This window comes from Silurus aristotelis (assembly GCF_946808225.1).
Source record: "Silurus aristotelis genome assembly, chromosome: 10".
Taxonomy (NCBI): Eukaryota; Metazoa; Chordata; class Actinopteri; order Siluriformes; family Siluridae; genus Silurus; species Silurus aristotelis.
Window position 1 is genome coordinate 20423955 of NC_139583.1, and position 21949 is coordinate 20445903.

At 36.0% G+C, this 21949-nt stretch overlaps 2 protein-coding genes across 2 annotated transcripts in view; one reads left to right on the forward strand and one right to left on the reverse strand.

Annotated features, from left to right (window-relative positions):
• LOC310732301 (uncharacterized protein) overlaps positions 1–21949 on the reverse strand; it is a 160980-nt gene that overhangs the window by 108285 nt on the left and 30746 nt on the right. The window lies entirely within an intron of this gene.
• LOC310732326 (uncharacterized protein) lies at positions 1527–16198 on the forward strand. Its single transcript, XM_083552722.1, has 6 exons — positions 1527–1863; positions 5426–7168; positions 10853–11049; positions 12793–12914; positions 14313–14436; positions 15006–16198. Exons 2-6 carry the CDS (start codon positions 5461–5463, stop codon positions 15132–15134), a joined length of 2280 nt encoding a protein of 759 aa, XP_083408848.1. The 5' UTR covers positions 1527–1863; positions 5426–5460; the 3' UTR covers positions 15135–16198.

Consider the following 21949-nt stretch of genomic DNA (forward strand, 5'->3'; position numbering starts at 1 on the left):
CTTCATAGTGTGACTGTCTCATGGAGTCTCCAATCTCCTTCAGGTTGCATCTCCTACATAACACCTGTGTGCACCTTCCTCCACTCTTATACGTCACTCCATGATCCTTCTTCTTCTTAAAATAAGTATTCACCACTGCCATTTCCATCCTTTTAGCAAAATCTACCATAATCCGCCCTTCCACATTCATCTCCTTAAAGCCATACCTACCCATCACCTCCTCATCACCTCTGTTCCCTTCACCTACATTCACATTTAAATCTGCCCCAATCAGCAATCGTTCATTCCTAGGTACACCTTCTACCACTCCATCTAACTCACTTCAGAATGTTTTCTTCTCCTCTATCTCACAACCCACTTGTGGAGCATAAGCACTGATGACATTTATCATCACTCCTTCAACTTCCAGCTTCACATTGATCACCCTATCAGAAACTCTCTTCACCTGCACTACATTCTTACTGAACTCTTCCTTCAGAATCACCCCTACACCATTTCTCTTTCCATCCACACCATGAAAGAACACCTCCAATGTTCCTGGTCTTACTCCCTTTCCACTTGGTCTCCTGAACACACAACATACCTACCTTTCTCCTCTCCATCATGTCAGCTAACCTTCTACCTTTACCAGTCATAGTACCAACATTTAAAATACCAACCCTAACCTCCACTCTTCTACACTTCTCCTTTTCCTGCGTCTTTGTAGACGTCTTCCTCCTCTCCTTCTCCTCCTTCGGCTAACAGTAGCCTAATTTCCACCAGTACCCTGTTGGCTAACGATACCTGTGGCGGTCGTTGATAACGCGGGCCTCAACCGATCTGGAATGAATTTCTCTTTCGTGATGCGCATATTTGATTTGCCATTTTTTACGCTGGATTCCCTTCATAACACAACCCTCCCTATTTATCCAGGCTTGGGACCGGCACTACGAGTGCACTGGCTTGTGCAACCCTAATGGCTGGGTTAGTTTTCCCACATGATAATGACCCCGAACATGTCCAAGATGACAACTCCCCTGCTGATGTAGCTGAAGGTGAAGGTGATGGAGTGGCGGAGTATGTCTCCAGACCCGAACCCTATTGAGCACCTGTGGGGCACCCTCAAGTGGAAGGTGGGGAACCGCCATGTGTCTAACATCCAGCAGCTCCTTGATGTCATTATGGAGGAGTGGAAGAGGTTCCCAGCAACCTGTGCAGCTCTGGTGAATTCCATGCCCAGGACGATTAAGGCAGTGCTGAATAACAATGGTGCCAAATATTGACACTTTGGACACAGTTTTGACATTTTCACTCAGGATGTATTCACATTTGTTGCCAGCTATTTTGACAATAATAGCTGTATGTTGAGTAATTTTCAGAGGACAGTAAATCTGTACCTCTATACAAGCTGCACATTTCTATAGTATTGTCCCTTGATAAGATATACTAAAATGGTTGCTGAAATGTTAGGGGTGTACTCTCTTTTGTGAGAAACTGTATATTTCTCCACCAGAGGGCTCCCAAACGTTTAATATTTGAATTACTGCGTGTGTTGCAGTAGGCTTCGGTTTTTGTCTTGTCAGAGAGGGGGCGATACTGCGCTATATCCAGACGCTATAGGCTCGCTGCATCCCACTACCGGGACCTGATGGTGGTGTGACAGTGTCGCCTTATCGAAAGGATAATTATACACGCTAACCCGTTTGGATATGTGCCTTTTACTATTTGATGGAGTACATACTGGGACGTGTCCAATAATCAGGTGTAGATTAGACAGTGTAGACGTCACTCCAACGCGCGCGGCCATCTGAATCATCACTGGGATTCGTGACACAGATTCTGCTGGTGGAAAAGAAAAAATATGGCCACGGCATCGAGATCGAGGTAAGACATTGACATCTGTAAATGAATCGATTATCGGTGTTCATCTTTTCTTATTGAGCGCGGGGTAATGAGGCTTGATGAAGCCTGATGCGCATTTTTGGGAAATCTTTCATCGCCTATTGTATCCTGATGCAGCATCCATGCATCTCATCATCATGTGTTTCATCGTGTGCAAATGTGTGTGTGTGTGTGTGTGTGTGTGTGTGTGTGTGTAAGAAAGGGAGACACGGGGTAGTAATCCATTGTCTGAATTGTAGTTTAGTGTATAATTATTATTTATTACGTCATTTGATGGACATGTCCCCAAACCCAATATGTCGCATATTAAACGTTATCCTACTTTTATTATTATTATTAGTAGTAGTAGTAATAGTAGTAGTAGTAGTAGTAGTGTTATTAGTATTATTATTATTATTATATTCAGTGTATGGAAGGGAAATTCCTAAAAGCGCAGATCTGGGTTAATATATTAAAAAAAAGAAAAATATTTTACAATTTCCCAGTGAATTAACAGCTACAGCTTCATTTAACTTAAATATTAATAAATTATTATTATTATTATTATTATTATTATTATTATTATTATTATTATTATTGTAAAATAGTATTTTCGGTATATCCTTATTTAACATACCTGCCATTTGAATTTATGAACTTGAGATAACACACACAATACAATTGCTGAAATGTTAAATTCAATATGCTGTTAAATAAAATTGTATACCTTTACCTAAATAAAAGTAAATCCTTTTTACATTTGAGTTGTATAATCTCAAAATCTTTAAATCATCTACTGTGATGCATGAAACCTTTTTGGGCTATTTATTCATGCCAGAACAAGCTTAATTTAATAGTCAACTTCAGTCTTACCCAGCTCTTTACAAGGGCTTATAACAAAACTATCAACCAGAATTTACTCTGGACAGCCCACATTTCTGTATGCATCCCACATGAATCTCAAGTACGATCACTGTGGGTTGCCCACATCCGGCCATTGCGTTACAGCCACTGTCATGCTGAAATGAAAAGGTTTTCCCCATTGTGGTCTGCCCACAATAAGCTAATGAGGGTGTCTACATTCCAACCCTATTCCTATGGCCTGTCATAGGCATAATGCATACTTACTGGTTTGGTGAAAATCAATATTTTGCTTTTTACTGTACTCCACTGTTCTGAGGGGAATGGTGCAAAAACCGACACAACATTCTGGAAATCATTCAATCTAATGAGATGTTCAAACTTATTTTCATCCGAAAACGTTTGTGATATCACCTATACCGTAGATGCAGGCATAAGACTTTTTCTCATTTCAAGCACATTCACAACAACCCAACCTTGTAGATTTTCTCTAAGCATGTATGCCACTTCAATTTACATAATCTACTTTACCCAAATACTAACTAGAACAAGCAAAACAGCTGTAACTGCTAAAGTCTTGCTCACACATGAAGCTTTTATAATGTGTCTTTTTATGACAGGCTTATATAATTAATCTTTGACACAGAAGCATCACTGCGTGCAACAGAAATACGTAACAGTCATATCTTGTTAAATAGCCATTTGAGGCTCCATAGCCACCTATTCTATATTTTTGATTGCAAGGCGAGACTATAGATTCTAACAAGGATATTGTATTATTATTTACAATATTATTATTGTATTATTATTATATTGTATAATATTTATAAAGCTTATCAAAGCAGGAATCTGTTTTGTAATGAGGATACAGAATAAAACCAGCTGTGCTTTATTATGCCAATATAATATTCACATATAATCTGTGACAGACACAGGCCAATTATTTTAATAAAAAAACATACGCTATGTGAAATATAATTTTATTCCTTTAATTAAAGCAGACATTGCTGCACTGATTTGATTGTATAACATATCACACTTTATGTTTAAATTATTTAATTAACACTAAAAATGTATTTGCACCACGCTGTGCCATGTTATCACCTCAATGGTAACAAAGAATAAAAATATACAATGTGCCAATTGTACTTTTTTTTTCCCCGTACACCACATCATTCCATCCTCACATCATCACAAAAATGGAGCCCTTACTGCCCATCTGCACTTACATTGTAGGTGGTCTAAGTGTATGTTGCAGGTGCAATGCTGCGTGTGCCTTCTGCAAATGGATCTTAGAGTTTTTGCTTTCAAACCTCTTTAAAGAATTCAATTTCCTTTTAGATTTTAATGTTGTACAATGTTATTTTAGTATAAATGTCATTTTTGTATTATATTTTAAATAATAAATTTAATACTGTTCATTTTTACAGAGGTTCATTCTTTTTTAAAGAGGGAACACAGCAGCATGAAATGGTCATTTTCTTTGATTTCATTTGATCATTTAAAATACATTTTGCCTTTACATTGTTTTATACTGAATGAATAAAAAGGTTATGACACAGTGCATATACTTATACTGTATAGTGTCATCCCCAAGTAAAAAACATTACAGTATTTGTGATGATAATGGTAATAATAATAATAATAATAATAATAATAATAATAATAATAATAATAATTATAATAATTGAGCTGAGAAACACAGAAGTATAGTGCTGCAGCCGGTAGATTCTTTGGTATCATTTTCATGATTTCACACTGCCTCATCTTGGCAAAGCTACAAAATCAGTGAATGGCAGCACATACATTTATTTTAATTGTAATACTGTTTATTGTTTTCATAGGTGTGAAGGATTGTATAGCTTCAGCTTACTAAAATGACATTGCTTGCATCAGTGACTATGGGATATTTCTATGTTCTCAGTATGAATTCAACTAAATACAAATTTTTATTAGTAGAATGTTTAACAATGAGTCCCAAAGCAGCTTTACAAAAATACATATACAGTGGAACCTCGGAGCTCGCGGCCTCAGCGCTCGCGACCTCGCATGCTCGCGACTTTCATTCCGACTAGCGACTCTCATTCAGATCGGCTCGTGAGCAACCGCGAGCTGCTCAAAACGCTAGTTTTAACATTTTTAATCAAGGTTTATCTCATTGTCTCATTCTCATTGAGAAGTGTATCTCAAGGTTTATCTCATTGTCTCAATTTATCTCAATTGTCTAAAAAATGCTTTAAAACTATTTTTATAATGTATTATTATACTGTACTTCTCTACAGCATACTTTACTGTACCTGTACTTTATTTTTTTTAATTAAGCATTGTAATTGCTGTTAATTTACATAAAGTATTGTTAAAATAGTCTAATAATTAAGTGTTATGGAGTGAAATAGTGTTATTTACTCATTTAAATCGATTTCGTATAGAGTTCTTTGGGTTTTTACTGGGTTGAAAGGGGCGTATCAAAAGGTCGCGAAAATTCGGAACTCGCGACCGGTCTTGGTTCCTAACCCTCGCGAGCTCCGAGGTTCCACTGTATTACAAATATACTTTTTAAATTAATAAGAGCCTAGTGTTGCATAGTGATGGTCTAGTGATGATCTCAAAAAGTATATCACTTAAATGTTGACAATAAATTATTTCGATTATAAATTATCTTTTGATTGGGCATGTCGAATGTTTTTGTCTTTTCTTCCCACAGCACTTAACCGACCCCTCAGAACAATAACAAATAAAATGCTACAGCACAACAACAACAATAACTACCCTTGCCTGGATGTGGCCCATAGAGAGCTGCTCCATGGTTGCAGGCGAAATGGTACGACGTTCAGCAGTGCCCTCGGATTTGGCGCAATCCCACTAATTAAAGGTCTTAGGGCCTGGGCAGTAAGTGGAGGATATTCAAGAAGTAAGAGAAAAACTGCAGCTGCTTCTCAAGCATCTGACACAGCTCATGAGAGTAGAATCGGGAGTATTCATAGGAAGACACATCCATTTCATACACCTGGGGTCAGGCAAGGAGGACTTGGTGCTCTAGTGACTGTGGCCACATTAAAGGACTCTGATGGAGGCAGACAAACCCAAACTCGATGCCTCTTTCTCAATGCCGAAGGATGCAATTACCTCTGTACTGTGGGGACCAGAGTGGATGGAAGAAAATCTGAAAAAGGGAGTCAGGATGGCTTTGGAATTTCTGATGGCAGACCTGTCAGGAAATGGAGGAAGTCTAACAAGAGGCCTAAATCCATGGAGAACATCTCATTGGTTGAGAATAAAGAGGGAGACAGCTCTATGAAACCGGAACTTTTGGACAAATGCTCCATAACACAGTGCCTACAGGCAAAAAGTGCCCTGACAGCGATTAACAATGATGAAGAGCATGCAAATGGGTCACAGTTTTCTGTGAAAGAAGACACAACACTAGCCTCTTGCCCAAAACTCAATTATAGCTTTGTGGATCAAGACATACCCATTTCTACCAGCGACTGCACAGAAAATACCACAGAATTGAGTCAAAATGAGAGTGAATTTATAGCCGAAGTGACTCTGAATCATGTATTAAAATCCAAGGAAAGTGCTATGCCATACTCTGAAAAGCATAGTCCAGGATTAGTTATGCATAAGAAAAATGGAATCTTATCCACCATTAGCCATAATCACACCACACACACCATTTTAACAGAAAGAAATCTAAATAAATCCAGTGAATTTGATATGGAGAAATCTAAACAGCATGGGGTAGAGTCTGAAATAGTTTCAGCGGATACCAATAAGACGAATGGAACTAATAGTCACTTTGAGGAGGCCATTATAAACCCTGCATTCAGCAACCTTTCAGATGATACTTTTTTAACGGTTTCACAAGTGGAAAGAGAGATAAAGAATAGGAAAGATGAGAGTTCCTTGAATAATGAAATGGAGAAGATTGTCCATTTTGGTGAAATGAAGAAAGTAAATCATTTAAAAGAACCAGCAGAGGAGCATTTGGGGTCACCAGTGTGTAGTTTTCATCAAAATCAGGAAGTAATCATGGAAGTAAATATGACATTCAAGGAGGGAGGGGAATTGGATGCCACAAATGAGACTTTTGAGGAGCTTGCTAATTCTTTATCACAAGGTTCTGGCTTTTTCATTGTTGCTAATGCTATTACGTCGTCGTCTAATCCGGCCCCCACCACAAATGCAACTGCCCTCAGAGCCATAAGTAGTCAGAAACAAGAGGAGACCGAGGGTATGAGATTAGCAGTAAAACCAGCATTGGAGCAGTTCAAAAAGCAAGAGAGAGGCCAGGAAGAGGAGAATGTGGCAGATGAAGAGCTTGGAGTGGTGGATGAAGCAGATGAGGATGAATTTGGCATTTTTATAAAGGCAGGAGATGAGCAGATCTGGAATGCAGGATTCAACGAGCTCAAAAAAGTGCCTTGTGAAAAGAATGTTGGCATTGGTGAGTGCAACTTTATGGTAGACTTTATCTCCTGTGGTGTTCAGTACTTGTTATGTCTGCTAGAATTGTTCTGTCCAATTGGCCCAGGTTGTCTTTTAAGATTTTATAGCAACACATTTGTTGCTAGATACATTGTCCATCTGAGTATTTGTCACTATAAACATCATGTTTTGTTTTATAATTGTGTATTATTGGCTCTCAACTCAAAGTAAGGTTGTACAGTATTGACTTCTTATAATAAATTGCCACATTTATGGGAAAATAGCAAAATATAATTATAATATAATAATACAAAAACATTTTTTATTTTCTGCACCTGGACTGTCAGAGCTTTGAACGCCTATTCTACTCAGTACTCTAAATGCTAAATATAAATCAGATTTAGAGGGATTTTTTTTGCTATTTCATTAAGACTAACATTAATCTAGACTGACCTGGACTCCTGCAGGCCTCACTTCTCATAAATTTACTGGGAATGCAGCACTTGCATTCTTTTTCTCTCTCTCTCTCTCTCTCTCTCTCTCTCTCTCTCTCTCTCTCTCTCTCTCTCTCTCTCTCTCTCTCAATCTCTCTCTGTGATCCTCTTAGCCTTATACTAGATGCAGCTCAAATTAGTCAAGCTAATACAAAGAGCACTGTGGAAAATCTTACCTTATTGTGTCTATAAATAAGTGTCATGTGCAATCCAAATAGTGAATATGGTATATACTAAATACTGTATATATCATAGAAATAAATGTTTTGTAGTAAGCAGCATTAGGTGGCGGTATGCAGCAAACTCAGCCAATAAGTAAAGGAAGTTTACAATCTCCTTTTAAGTATTGTGTAAGCTGCTTGTGGGCTCTGTTTTTGAGATAGTTGTGCCTGCACAAAAGCAAGACTCAAATGTCACAGTGATGGATATTTTTGACCATTGGTGCAGGTGCTAATAGGGCACAGAGCAGTACAAATAGTGTGCAGTAGAGTGTAAACATTGCCAGAGCAACCTTGAGGTGAATTGAAGTGGCAGTGCAGTACAAACTTCAGCAAAGTGAGCATCGTAACCAGACAGCAAAATAAATGTCAGCAAATTGAAATTACACTGGCAATAAAGTGACAGTGCCTAAAGCTATGAATGAGTATGAGTGACTGATTATAGAACTCCTCAAGTTCTCTAGAACAATACTTGCTCATGGGCTTCTACATAGACTGCTAGCTATGTATTATATTTACTGATAAATAGCAAACGTGTTGTATTAAGTAGCCCCCAAAAAACGCTGCTCAAAACATTACTTGCATATTGCAAGACAATTAAAGCCCTGTACACAAGAGCTTTATCTAGATAATCTGCTTTACACCAGATTCAACACTGTTGAACATGTTTAGTTGTTGAATCATTCAAGAAGGTCATGCAAAAGAAAAAACTAAATAAAGCAGTAATTTGGAATTACAGTAATCCACCGCTTTATCGGTTCCAATCTTGTGCCCCCGGTTTATTGCGGAATTGCATTTGCCACATAATTAATTTGTTCGCTGATTTTCCTGGTCTCTTTTTTTCTGGAATTGTTTTTTTTATGGAGTTTTATGTTGAAATAATGAAATTTATAAATACAAATATAATTATTAATTATATAATTTAGTAAAATGTTAAAACAGTACATTACTGTATACATAATATAGCAATTTTATCACGATAAACTGTGATTACTGTATACTGAATCTGTATGGATTCTGCAATTTTACATATGTGTGTTATTAAGAATTATTTACATGGCACATAGAAGTCAAAGAAGAATTTGTTGTTACGTTAAGGATGAAGTGGCCTATTTATTTTTGAAGTGGGGTGATATAAATTGTAAACATTCACAAAGCCACTTTGTAGGAAATGGGACCAATAGAGGTTTCGAGTATCAAAAGCTTATTTTTTAAAACAAAATCAGTTTCACCTGCTTGCTGTGTCCTGTCAGCACAATCCATTGTTTTATGACTATTAGCTATTTGACAACTCAATAGCCATTTAACCACTCATTACAAAGGAACTGGACTGCTTATCCCCAATGAGCAAGCTAGTGATGACAGTGGCGAGGAAAAACTCCCCAAGATGGTATGAGGATGAAACCTCAAGAGGAACCAGACTAAACGGGGACCCATTCTTGTCTGATTAGCACTAAAAATGTATTCATTATATGCTTGAAATTGACAATAAAAGCCTACTTGAGCCAACTTGAAGCAAATATGCTGTCATTGGCAAAACTGGAGAACATTTCATGTTTTGATTACTTGTTTTGTTACTGTATGGGAAGTGGCAGCTCAGTGGTTATAGCTGTTGGCTACTGATTGGACTGTTGGGGGTTCAAGCCCCACTATTGCCCAGCTGCCACTCTTAGGCCCTTAAGCAAGGCCCTTAACCCATATGCTCCTGGTGTGCTGCATCAAGGCTGAGTTCTGACCCCAGCATCCTAACTTTGATGGGATATGTGATGAAAAATGTCACTGTGCTGTAATGCCTATGAGACAAGTAAAAAGCCTCTTTCTTACTTTAGCCTTATGGGTTTTGGTACAAAATTAAAGTAACAAATAGGGCTGAAACGATTCCTCGAGTAGCTTGAGTAATTTGAATACAAAAAAGCATTGAGGCAATTTATTTGTCCAGTTAACTACACACAGAGCACTTGGTGTCCCCACTAATCTCTGAAGCGATTTGGACAGGTAAACAATGCAGAATGAAAAATGGTGGAACATGGAGGAAAAATCAAGGGGCAAGGAGAAAATTCAGGCCAAAGAAAATTACAAAAAATTGCAACCTAAAAAATAAAGAAAACACTGTACAGTGTGTTTAACTGTTGAGTGTTAAGTGATTTGAAATAGATTGATATTTTTTTATTTATGATATTTTTTATTTATATATTTGTAATTTGCATTTTGATGTAATATGGCTATTAAATGCACTGGGGTTTAGTTCTTACAAATATTCCTGTATGCAAATTCAGCAATGAAAAATTTATTTTGTTTTAAAATGGAACAAATTAGAATTTGGAAAGACCTGTCTTATTTTATCTTGTATGATTAGAATTGCTCTTTAATAAAGAAAAGGTACTTTTTATATAGAATAATCGTTAGAATACTTGATTACTAAAATAATTGATAGCTGCAACCCTAGTAGCAAATTTAAGGCAACAAATAGACACCAGGGCAGTGGGAATGTTTTTTGTTTGTTTGTCTGTCTGCTAAATGAGGCATGTGGTATGTACAGAGTAAATAAAGACAGGATTCTTCAATAAGGTCAATTAAAGGAGATCAGTTATGACAATAAGCCACTGCTGAAAATTATTGTATCCTTTTAACAGTTGAACATTTAACAAAGCGCATGAAAATAGCATAATGACAACTATTTGCTTACACAGCATTATAACACAAAAAAAAAAAATAATTACAGGTAGTCGCCGACTTACAACCACGATTGGGACTGACAGACCGGTCGTAACACGATTTGGTCGTAAGTAGAGTAGGCTATATGTACAGTACTGTGAAATGATTCCGGAAGCTGGTACACACTGTCATACGCCGTGGCTAGCGATTGTGGTCGTAAAGTCGAATGGTCATAAGTTGCATAGGTCGTAGGTCGTACCTGTATCGTGTTTTACCTAAGGTTTAAAAGCAAATTTTGGTTTTGAAACTTACTCACAGTTCTGTTTATTTCAACAGACATTACAAACTCCTCTGTTTCAAATGAACCCCTGTCATTGATGTCTGACTGGACCAGAGACCTGTCAGTTAAGCAATCAGAGGACATATGGACTGCCTTCAAGCAGGAAGTAGCCAGCAAAGGAGCAGAGAAGGAGTGCTGGTTTTCAACTGCAGTGGAAAACATGCACCTCACACACTCATCTCTTAATACTGTGGTAGGTGTAAATCTGATTAACTACAGTCATGGAAAAAAGAAGGCACACCCTCCTCTAATTTTACACTGATCAACCATAAGATTAAACCCACCTGCTTAATATCATTTAGGTCCCCATTGCTGCTAAATCAGCTTTGATCCATTAAGCCATGGACTCCCAAAAGCTTCTGAAGGTAGAGATAGTGTTAAGCTGTGGGATCTGGCACCAAGCTGTCACAAGTAACATCCACATGAATACTGGGACCCAAGGTTTTCCAGCAAGTTTTCCAGTTGGTTTGCCATTTTCCGAAAGTGCAGCTTGTTTCCATTTTTACCATTGCTCTACACTCCAGTTCTGATCTTCACATGCCTATTACAGGCATTTTTGGTGATGAACAAGGGTCAACACTCTGACCAGTCTGAGGATACACAGCCCTATAAACAGCAGGAAGCAATGCACTGTTTCATTTATTTAAATGGTTTTTGCTGAAATATTTTTTCTTTTTTAGATCCGTCAGTAATGACGGATCTAAAACACATTATGTGGTCCTTTCCACCTTATAAAAACAAATAAATAATCATTTGACAACAAAACTCCTATTTCAATATAAAGCCATTATTTCCCAAAGTAAACCAACATTTAGAAATATAAGTGCACTTTGAATTTAAACAAACAGAAATTGGCAGCCAAGTGTCAATCATCTCTAAAAATTATTTTGTGTTGTGTCATTATGCGAAAACAAGATTAGCTACGGTCTCCAAGAAGCAAATGTTGCTGCTCATCAATCTGGGAATGTGATTTTACAGTGAGAGATTTACAAATCAAGAGTCTTCAAGACCATTGCCAATCTTTCTAGTAGCATCACAGCAAATTCAGTTCAAGGTCATACTGTTTAATGCTCAGAGTTATAAAGAAAAAACACAAGAGCTACATCATGTGACCTACGGGCCTCTGTAAGTATACTGAATGTTTGCATTCATGAAAGCACATCCATTTTTTCATGAAAGTTTGGATAGGAAAAAGCCCATTCTCTTGCATTTAAATAAACCACAAAAGATCTGGAGCAATATCCTTTAGACTGATTAGACTATGGTTGATATATTTCATCCCATGTTCGGTGAAAAGCAAGCTGATCATATCACCACAAATCCCTCTTATAAAACATAAGGTCAAACATGGTGGTGAAGGGGAGATGATTTGGGCTTTGTTTTACAGCTCTGTATTCTAAACCTCAACCCTATTGAGATGCTGTGTTATGATCTGAAGAAAGCTGTGCATAAACAAATGCCCTTAAACATCAAAGAAATGAAAAAGTGTTCTAAATAAGAGCATCTTTTCCCACCTGGTTTCTAAATAATGGTTTATTCCAGGAAAAAATCACCATATATTAAAATATGTAGGGATGTAGGGTTTTTGTCATCATTGTTTCCTGAAGCTAATTGTTTATAGAAGGTACTAAGGACCACCCAATTGCTATTCAGACCCTGATGAATAAAAAACAGAACTGAAGGTGTGTATATTGTTTTTTTCTGTGACTGTATTTATTTAAAATGATTACACATGTACACACATACCATAAATGTTTGGTCTCAAATCACACACTATTCACTAGGCACATTTAGTAAGATTGGGTTTTTTTTCTTGTATTTTAGTCTTCAGCCTTTTATTCATGGAAGATGCATACATTTATCAAGAATTATAAACATAATGTTTATCTACCGTTTTTCTTTGTTGGCTGTGGTCGGTCTCCATCTGTGTGTGCAGCCAAATGTGTTTTTAGAGGCCTTTCCGTGTTTAAAGTCCTCCTGTGGAGATTCTGACAGCATTCCCACATTGACAGAGCTGCTGCGAGGTCCTGCAACAGACAGCTTGCCTGATACAAATGGGTATATTTAAAAAAATTTTATTTTATTTGACAGTGACGTAAATTTTTTTGTAAGTATTCCAGTAGTGCAAAGTTCAGCTAGAGCTTAAGATTTTATTGTGTCTGTAGTCAGTGCTCGAATTAAGGGGGGTCTGGGGGGATCCGGCATTAGGGACTCCCCATCACCAAGTAATTATTTATTATTAAGTAATTATAAGTAATTATTTACAATCATTCATGTGACATAAGCATGTTTATTTAAATAGTTGTCATGTCTCTTTAAAATGCAAACACCCCCACATCTAAAAACCACCATGCGCATGATATTATTTACTGCTTGTTTGGTGCCACTAGGTGAAGCCAGTTATGAAATGGAGAGTAATAAAGAGAAAATGAATGATCTTTTTGAGGGGTAATTTGTAAATGAATAAATAGGTCAGTTTATGCTGGGGTTGCTCAGACGCTCAGACGCTCATCTTTTTGCACTCAAAAGATGGCCATCGGCTGTCAACTGCAACAAAGACAGGAAGGCAAGCACAGACAAAATCATACAGACCACTAATACATTAACATGTATTCTTTCCCTGACATTGCCTGATGTTTTGCTATCCTTTTGTTATTTTAACTAATAAAAAAAATGTCCTTAAACAGGCCTTAAACTTTGTGTTACATTGCAAATAGTTGATTCTAACAGAAAGACCCCCCCCACCACCACCACCACCACCACCACCACTACCACAACTGGGGACCCCCCATTAGACTTGACTCAATTTGACCAATGTCTGTAGTGTTCACCATTTAGCACTTTAAATATTACAGCAATACAACTGTAGCCAGTGTATCCATTTTTTTTGTCTCAGTGATCAAAACAGTGCTTTCAGTCTACCGAAATGAACAACGTTCAAAATCATCTTCAAAAGAAAAAAATTATAAACTATATATAATTAATTTATCTTTAGTAACTGCTTTATCCTGTTTAGGATCATAGTGTATTTGGAGGCAATAATATGAAAAATGGCCATGAGGTCAGAACACATGCTGATTTTATGTTGTGCTATGGTACTACAGTATATCCCTTTCTTAGGTTACACTGGCTCCACCTTGTGAATGCCCTCGTGTGGCAAGGCTTAACATTGCAGTATTGCATCATGTTTGTAGTATAACAATTTACAATAATTTCTAGTAAATTCTAAACTAGTGGTATAGTGGTATATAATATAACAGCTCAGCTGGTCAGCTCAGGTTTCACTCCTTTAAGCCAAAAATAGGCTATTTTAGACTGTTAGCACAAAAAAAAAAAAATGCACTGATTGACTAGTTAAACTGTGTCTCAGTGATTAATCAATTCTCTGCCTGACACACACTGCTTCTCTGTTACTAAAGGTTGTGATGTATAAACTAGATGTATTTGATCTTTAAGGAAACAGAGTCTACTGGATGGCCTTCAAGATCTGGACCGCATGATTGGTGTGAAATACAAGGTCTCAGAGTCTCTTTCCCGAAAGATTCTTCTGCAGTCATTGAACTTGAGGACCCCGAAACCAGTACGTTCATTTGTTGTTTATTTTAAGCACATTGGAAAAAACACAACTTTTTCATTTACATATTTGTAACAAAATATTTATATTAAATCTTGTAACACACTCACTGTTTTAAGATGATTTAAGATTATATTAAATTATTTGGATGATAACTACAAGTACATACGCAGTCATTTATTCATTTTCTCCCGCTTATCCGTAATTCGGGTCGCGGGGGCCCCTGCCTTCGACTGCTGCCCAATCCCCACAGCACCGTCCCTTACGGTCCCTCCTGCAGGTGGTGAGCCCATGGGAAGGCGGCCCCACGTCACTTCGACGTCACGGACCTTGATATTTCCCTCGTAAGGGACCCCCGGAGCATAGAGGGTTAAGGGCCTTGCTCAAGGGCCCAAGAGTGGCAGCTTGGCGATACCGGGGCTTGAACCCCTTCCGATCGGCAACCCAGCGCCTTAACCGCTGGAGCCACCACTCCCCCTGTACATACGCAGTTTTAAATATATTTGTGGCTTGATCTGAACTTTTAAAGCTGTAATATGCAGATTTATACTAAAATGGTGATTTTTCTCTTTCAGGTGGTCGCAGGTGGTCGCAAACACAACATGGCGAGGTTTTCACCAAACCTTCCAACCTCCAACCAGCAGAAAGCGGCTTATGCTAAAAGAAGACTCTCTTATGACATCAACAGGAACATCATGTCATAGTTTATCCTCATTTTAAATGACTTTATTCTTTAAAACCTGCAGATAAAACTACACAAAAAAAAAAAAACATTTTCCATTAGGGTGTACTTTCTGTTCCATCTGCAGTCGCATGGAAGATTAGTTGTTGTATATTTATGTCTGTTAGTATTTTAGTAGGTCCATTTCCCAAACAACAAATTTAAAATGGAAATAAATAACATTCAACAAGGAGCAGCTTGATCATATGACATTACCACTTTTACCTACACTGTTTACTTATAGTGCAACTTTTGCTACTGATTTTGATTACACAATAATAGTGTTTACCTAATGTTAGCTTGCTGGCATTTAACATAATATATCTAATGCTGGAGAGGGAACATTGATGTTAGTTAAGCCAACTAGTTAGGTGGTTAACTTATCGAATGTTGCCAGACTACTGTATTGTTTAATTAATTAATTCATTCATTCATTCACTATGAATATCCTGTGGGTGCACCTATTGGTTATTTGTCAGCAACCTACCAGCATGTTTTTGAGAGGTGGGAGAAAACTGGAGAACATGAAGGAAAACATTATGGGCACAGAAAGAACAGAAACAAATGGTAGCAAATGCTATATTATATAATTACATTATATAATTACAATTAAAATACTAGGGTTAATTTTTCATTCAACAATTCACATGATGCCAAACCTAATCAAATAGGTTCTTATTAACCCAGGTGATCATTTGGCATATACTTTTATCTGATGTAAATTGCAAGCGTAGATATAGAAGTGCAAGAGCAACAAAAACAATTTAACAGTAAGAAACATAATTAAGGGCTCAATAGAAGCACTCTAAACCTAGTCATCATTAAATATCCTTAATTTATTATTGCTATTGTGGACAATACGGACATTTAGACTTTCAAATTATATGACACTAATCTGAAACATATTTACTTGTCCTGTGCCAACCCTTGATCCATGCTGTTACACTTTTCTTCTTTGTAATGATGTTTAAATAATGCACTTATTGTTCTTGTTGTTGTCTTTCCAATTACACTTGTTTCAGAATAAAATATTTGCTGTCTAATCTATCATCCTAGCTCACTTTTCAATGAAAAATCAGTATTTGCTTTTATTTTCCTAATTTTTCACTTGAATCAGAAAACTACAGTGTGCCATTTTTTTTTACCAAATGTGAAATTCTGAAGAATAAAGACTGTATTTTTTCAGTTTGAAGATCATGTACTCCTGTCAACATGTCAATTGATAATTAAAAAAGGAATCTATGTATTTTACATTGTTTCCGCAAATATTTGATTGCGGTTGCAAAGATGCACAACTCTGATTATTTATCACATATTCATTTTGCCCCTTGAAGTGTAAAGGAGTTTCAAGCTTGCTTCCTTAATTGTACACATATTAAAATACAACTTTTAGCTCAATAATTTGTAGATACACATGTTCGAACAGTAGCAGAAATATTCCATATTCTTCATTTACTTATTCGTCTATAGTAACTACTTTATTCAGGTCAGAGGTGAGCTGATCCTGGACCCTTTCCAGAGAGTCCATTACAGGACACCATGCACACACTTAGTCACACTTTGGGGGCAGCTTAGTATAGCCAGATTTATCAACCCTGTGGGAAGAAACATGGACCTACATGGGGAGAATGTGATCATCAGAATATGGGTTGGCAACTCTTGCTCATGATCTCAATGCTTTTACTGAAACATAGAGGTATTTGGCATTACCTTCTTCTGGTGCATAATTGAAGTTAATAGGTTCTAATTTTATTATTTTTTCAATAGACTTTTACTAATGTTTATATTGCAAATGTTCCTTCACTTTTATTGCAACATTTTAGTTCATGCATAAAGTTTTCAACTTAATAGGAATGAATGTGTTGGATCACCCCAAGCTGTTTTATACTGTCTATGCAGTTATACATGTACTTGAGCATTGTTAAGACTACATCTGCTTCTACATATACATTGAGAGTAGTGCCTTTGGTTTCTGCACCAAAGAAATAACTTTACCAGATTCTCACAATGAGGCATTTATTCACAGAAAACACTAATAAAACTGGACAGGCACCTCTTGATGACAGAAAGATTACTTCCTACTTTCCTACATTCTCAGTCTCCTGAAAGCACCTGCTTTTTTGATATTTCTGATTTTCTGAGCTTCTAATTGTATTTACTGAGTTCCTTTTTCATACATTTTAATACAAATGTAATTTTAGTCACTGCTAACAAACAATAGTCACTGTGACTGAAGCATACGTTCTAGTTTTTGCTCCGTTTTGTTTACAATATTTTTCTTGTTTTTACATGCTATGTTGTTTTATTTCATGAAATTTTATTTCATTAGACTGTATGTATATTTCATATGAATAGTGTATGTGTTCATTAACTTGCCTTGAAGTTTGTGCTTGTGCTTAGAAATATCATATGTTTTTTGTGAAAACTATTTTTGCCTCCATTTTATGAAATTCAGATCTCTGAATTAACCAAAATTAAAAAGTTTCGATTAACCTTTAAAACCACCTGACAATGACAGTGCATTCAACTCTGTGGCATCATGTGATTCTGAACCTACTTCCTACTGTGGAAGTTGTGGTGGGATAAGTCAATAACAAATGTGTAAATCACACTGACATTGTTGGAAGATAGATAGATAGATAGATAGATAGATAGATAGATAGATAGATAGATAGATAGATAGATAGATAGATAGATAGATAGATAGATAGATAGATAGATAGATAGATAGATAGATAGATAGATAGATAGATAGATAGATAGATGGTCAGTGGTAGGTTGGTGGTCAGTGGGAAATCCCTCCAGATTTAATAGTTATTATAGTTAAAATAATAATAATAATAATAATAATAATAATAATAATAATAATAATAATAATAATAATAATAATAATAAATAAATAAATAAATAAATAAATAAATAAATAAATAAATAAATAAATAAATAAATAAATAAATAAATAATGGTCAAGTCAAGTTTATTTGTATAGCGCTTTTCACAACAGACATTGTCTCAAAGTAGCTTTACAGAAATCAACAGTCAAGGTGAATGGTGTGCATTTATCCCTGATGAGCAAGCCGTGGCAAGGAAAAACTCCCTTAGATGTTATGAGGAAGAAACCTTGAGAGGAACCAGACTCAAAAGGGGAACCCATCCTCATTTGGGTGACATCAATAGTTTGATCATAAATCTTTCAATAATACAGAACACTGGAGAGTGAGAACTAACATGAGCACTGGAGTATAAGATTATAAGTAATGATCTTTCTACAGTCTTATACAGTCTTTATGGTTATAAAACTAGGAGCTACTGAGTTTAACATTTGTAATCATCACAGATCCAACATCAGCTTCTCCATGCCAGAGCCTTTAAACACTCCAGAAGGTCCAATGTCAAAACCACACATGTAGTGGGATCCAATTGGCACTGGTGCATGATGCAGTGATCTGAGGGACAGAATGCTTATTTATTTGAATGAACAGAGCCACAGCACAAGAAGAAATTAAACTTTCTGTTCGTGTTAAGTATGTATTATACACACTAGTTTTGAAAATTCCAGTACAGTTATGCATTTTTTTTTATCCATTTGCCCATCCCTACAGTAAAGATCAAAACAACCTTTACATTTTGAAAAAATTCAATAGCAATTATAACCATGGAGTGATTGTTGATGCTAGATAGGCGTATTTATATAATTGCTGATCTCCCAGGACTTTCATACAAAATTCCATAGGTTTTATTCAGAACTACTTTGCTAATGAGAAAGTCTACATAAAGCACCTTAGAATGCATAGCAAATTGAACCTCAAGGCAGAAGGGCTACAACAGCAAAAGACTATGTTGGGTTATCTTCTCTCAGCCAAGAACAGAAAGCTGAGGCTTTAAGTGAATCACAAAAACTAGACACTTAAAGCTTGAAAAAACATGGCCTGGTTAATTGAACTTCTATTTCTGCTGAGGTACAAGACAGATGGTTGGGACAGAATTTGGCATCAACAGCAAGAATAATGAATAACCTTACCTACTTTGTGCCAACAGTCCATGTGGTGGAAATGGTTTAATGGTATGAGGTATGTTTCTAGGCACACATTGGGCCACTTAATACCCATCAATCACAGCTTGAAGGCCACAAACTCTCTGACTGTTATTGCTGACCATGATGTTGTCGCATCCCTTCATGGACACAAATTGCCCATCTTTGAATGTATTCTTCCTGCATGATAATTAACTATGACAAGCAAAATTTTAAACTGGTTCTATGAGCATGACAATGAGTTCAGTGCTTTTCAGTCGATTTCCCAATCACTGGGACCGAATCTAGTATGACACCAACGGGATATAAGACAATGGGAAATTGATTAAAATTAAAAGTGCACCTGTAAAAATCTATCTGAATTGTGTGATGCAATCCTGTCAACATGGATAAGAAACTCAAAGGTATTACCAATGTCACCAAGGTAGCCAAGGCCTTGTAGTGTTACTACAACATTCCACTGTATGCCACCAAAATATAATTTAAATTAAGCATTAGTAGAAAAGACTTTCTGCTTCAATTCAACAATTAAATTAAATTATTTCATCAATTATTCAGAATTTACAGTCATTTTTACCTAATCCATTTACACAGGATCAAATTTAAATGAACTAATAAAAATAATTATAAGGACTATTTTTAATACTTGTATGTAAAGGTCTTGAACACATGAACATTATCAAATCCTGAGTTGCTCTAGAGTTGCTTTCAATGTATACTTTGGGTCATTATCCATTACCCATTGTAGCATTTGACTGACTTTGAGCAGAAAGTATAGCTTTATATTCTTTATCCTACTACTACCAGAAGTCACATCATCAATAAACAGCAGTGACCATTTCCTGTTGGCAGCCATGCATGCCAATGCTGTAACACTTCCTACACCATGTTTGATGAATAACGTGGTATGCTTTGGATCATGAGCCCATCTATTCCTTCTCTATCCTCTTCTCTTCCTATCATTTTGGTACAAGTAAACATTGTTTTTTATCTTTCCAAAAACTGGGAAGGTTATTTGCTCTCTGTTCTTGAGTGTTATTCATGGCATGCATCTTAAGGTAAACCATCTTTATTTATATAAATGAAGGTGTGTTTTGATTATAGACAATGATATGCCTACCTCATTGAGAATGCTACCTTGCTAGATGTTGTGAAGTGGATTTTTTCATTAAGGAAATAATTCTGCAATGGTTGTCTTCCATGGTCTTCAGGGTTTTCTGGTATTGCATTCCAATGTAGTAAATTGTTGAGATGGTCACACCAAAATTTTCAGCTTTCTCTCTAAAAACGTCTGTTTGGTTTTGTTTTTTTATTGTTGTTTTCCAGCCATAAATAGCCTCCTTTATTCGCTGACACCTCTTTATACCACATAGTTAAAGAAAACCAGTAAATGCAAATTCATCAGTCACACATCCTTCACTTAAGTAGAAGTACAGATACTCATGTTTTAAAATTCTCTGGTAAAAGTTAAAGTACTGATTATACTTTTTAATTCAAGTTAAAGTAAAGAACTTTGGGCTCTGACATGTACTTAACCCATTATTATTACCTGTTTTAGTGTCACACTGGTAACTGGACATCAAGTCATATTAATATTAGGGCTGTCAATCGATTAAAATATTCGCAACTTAATCGCACATTTCTATCTGTTCTAAATGTACCATATATTAATACTTTATGTTTTTAATACTCTAAGCAACATGGACATGGAGAAATATGGATGCTTTATGCAATTGTATGTTTATTATAAGTGAAACCAAACTCAACATAGAGCATGAAGACAAAATATTTTTATCAATATTTTTTATTTAAAAGACATTTTGAGCTTTTTATACATATATTTATTATGTCTTTGAGGCAAATATTCACTGAGATTCAGGTTGTTTTATTTATGTTTGTGAGGGGTAATGTCAGAGACGGCAGAGAGCGCCCCCTGTTTGTTTACTTTATTTTACAAAAGCACAGCGTTTTGTTGTTATTATGAGTGTATACAAATAGAAGACATTTTGCAGATTCGAATTATGTATTGCTCTTCTCTGTACGATCATAAAATACAGTAATTTAAGTTCGTTTCGGCATAATGAGGAAAAACAAAACACAAAACGCCTCGGTGCGTTTGTCGACCCCCAGAGGGTTAATTGTGTGAATCATGGTAAATTTTGGTGTTTGATTTGACACTTTAAAAAAAAAAAATGTTTACTAATAACAAATATTTTTTGTTGGACTTTATTTATTTATTTTATATATTTATAATTTATATATTTTTTTATATAAAAATGGTCAAACAGAAATGCATTAATAGCATGGTAATAATATTTGGAGCCGTTTTAATTTTGACAGCCCTAATATATATATATATATATATATATATATATATATATATATATATATATATATATATATATATATATATATATATATATATATATATATATATTTATATATATATATATATTAATACAAAACAAATTCATAATGTTGTCCACCATATAGAACACCAGCAAACAAAAGATGATGGTCAGATGATCAGGAATGTCTCTGTTTTTCAATCATGTTTACATCACTGACTCCCTCTGTCTCATCCACGTTAACCCCAGACTTCTTGTTGCCTTCTGACTGCTCATTGTTATCTTCATAAACTAGTCTACGTCTGTGGTGTGTGAGAGCCAGGACATTATACACCAGTTGTAGATTGAAAAAGCTGTGCAATGACAGGAAATGACGCGTATAAAGAATCGGTTGATGGGCTGAAATCGGCGTGCAGC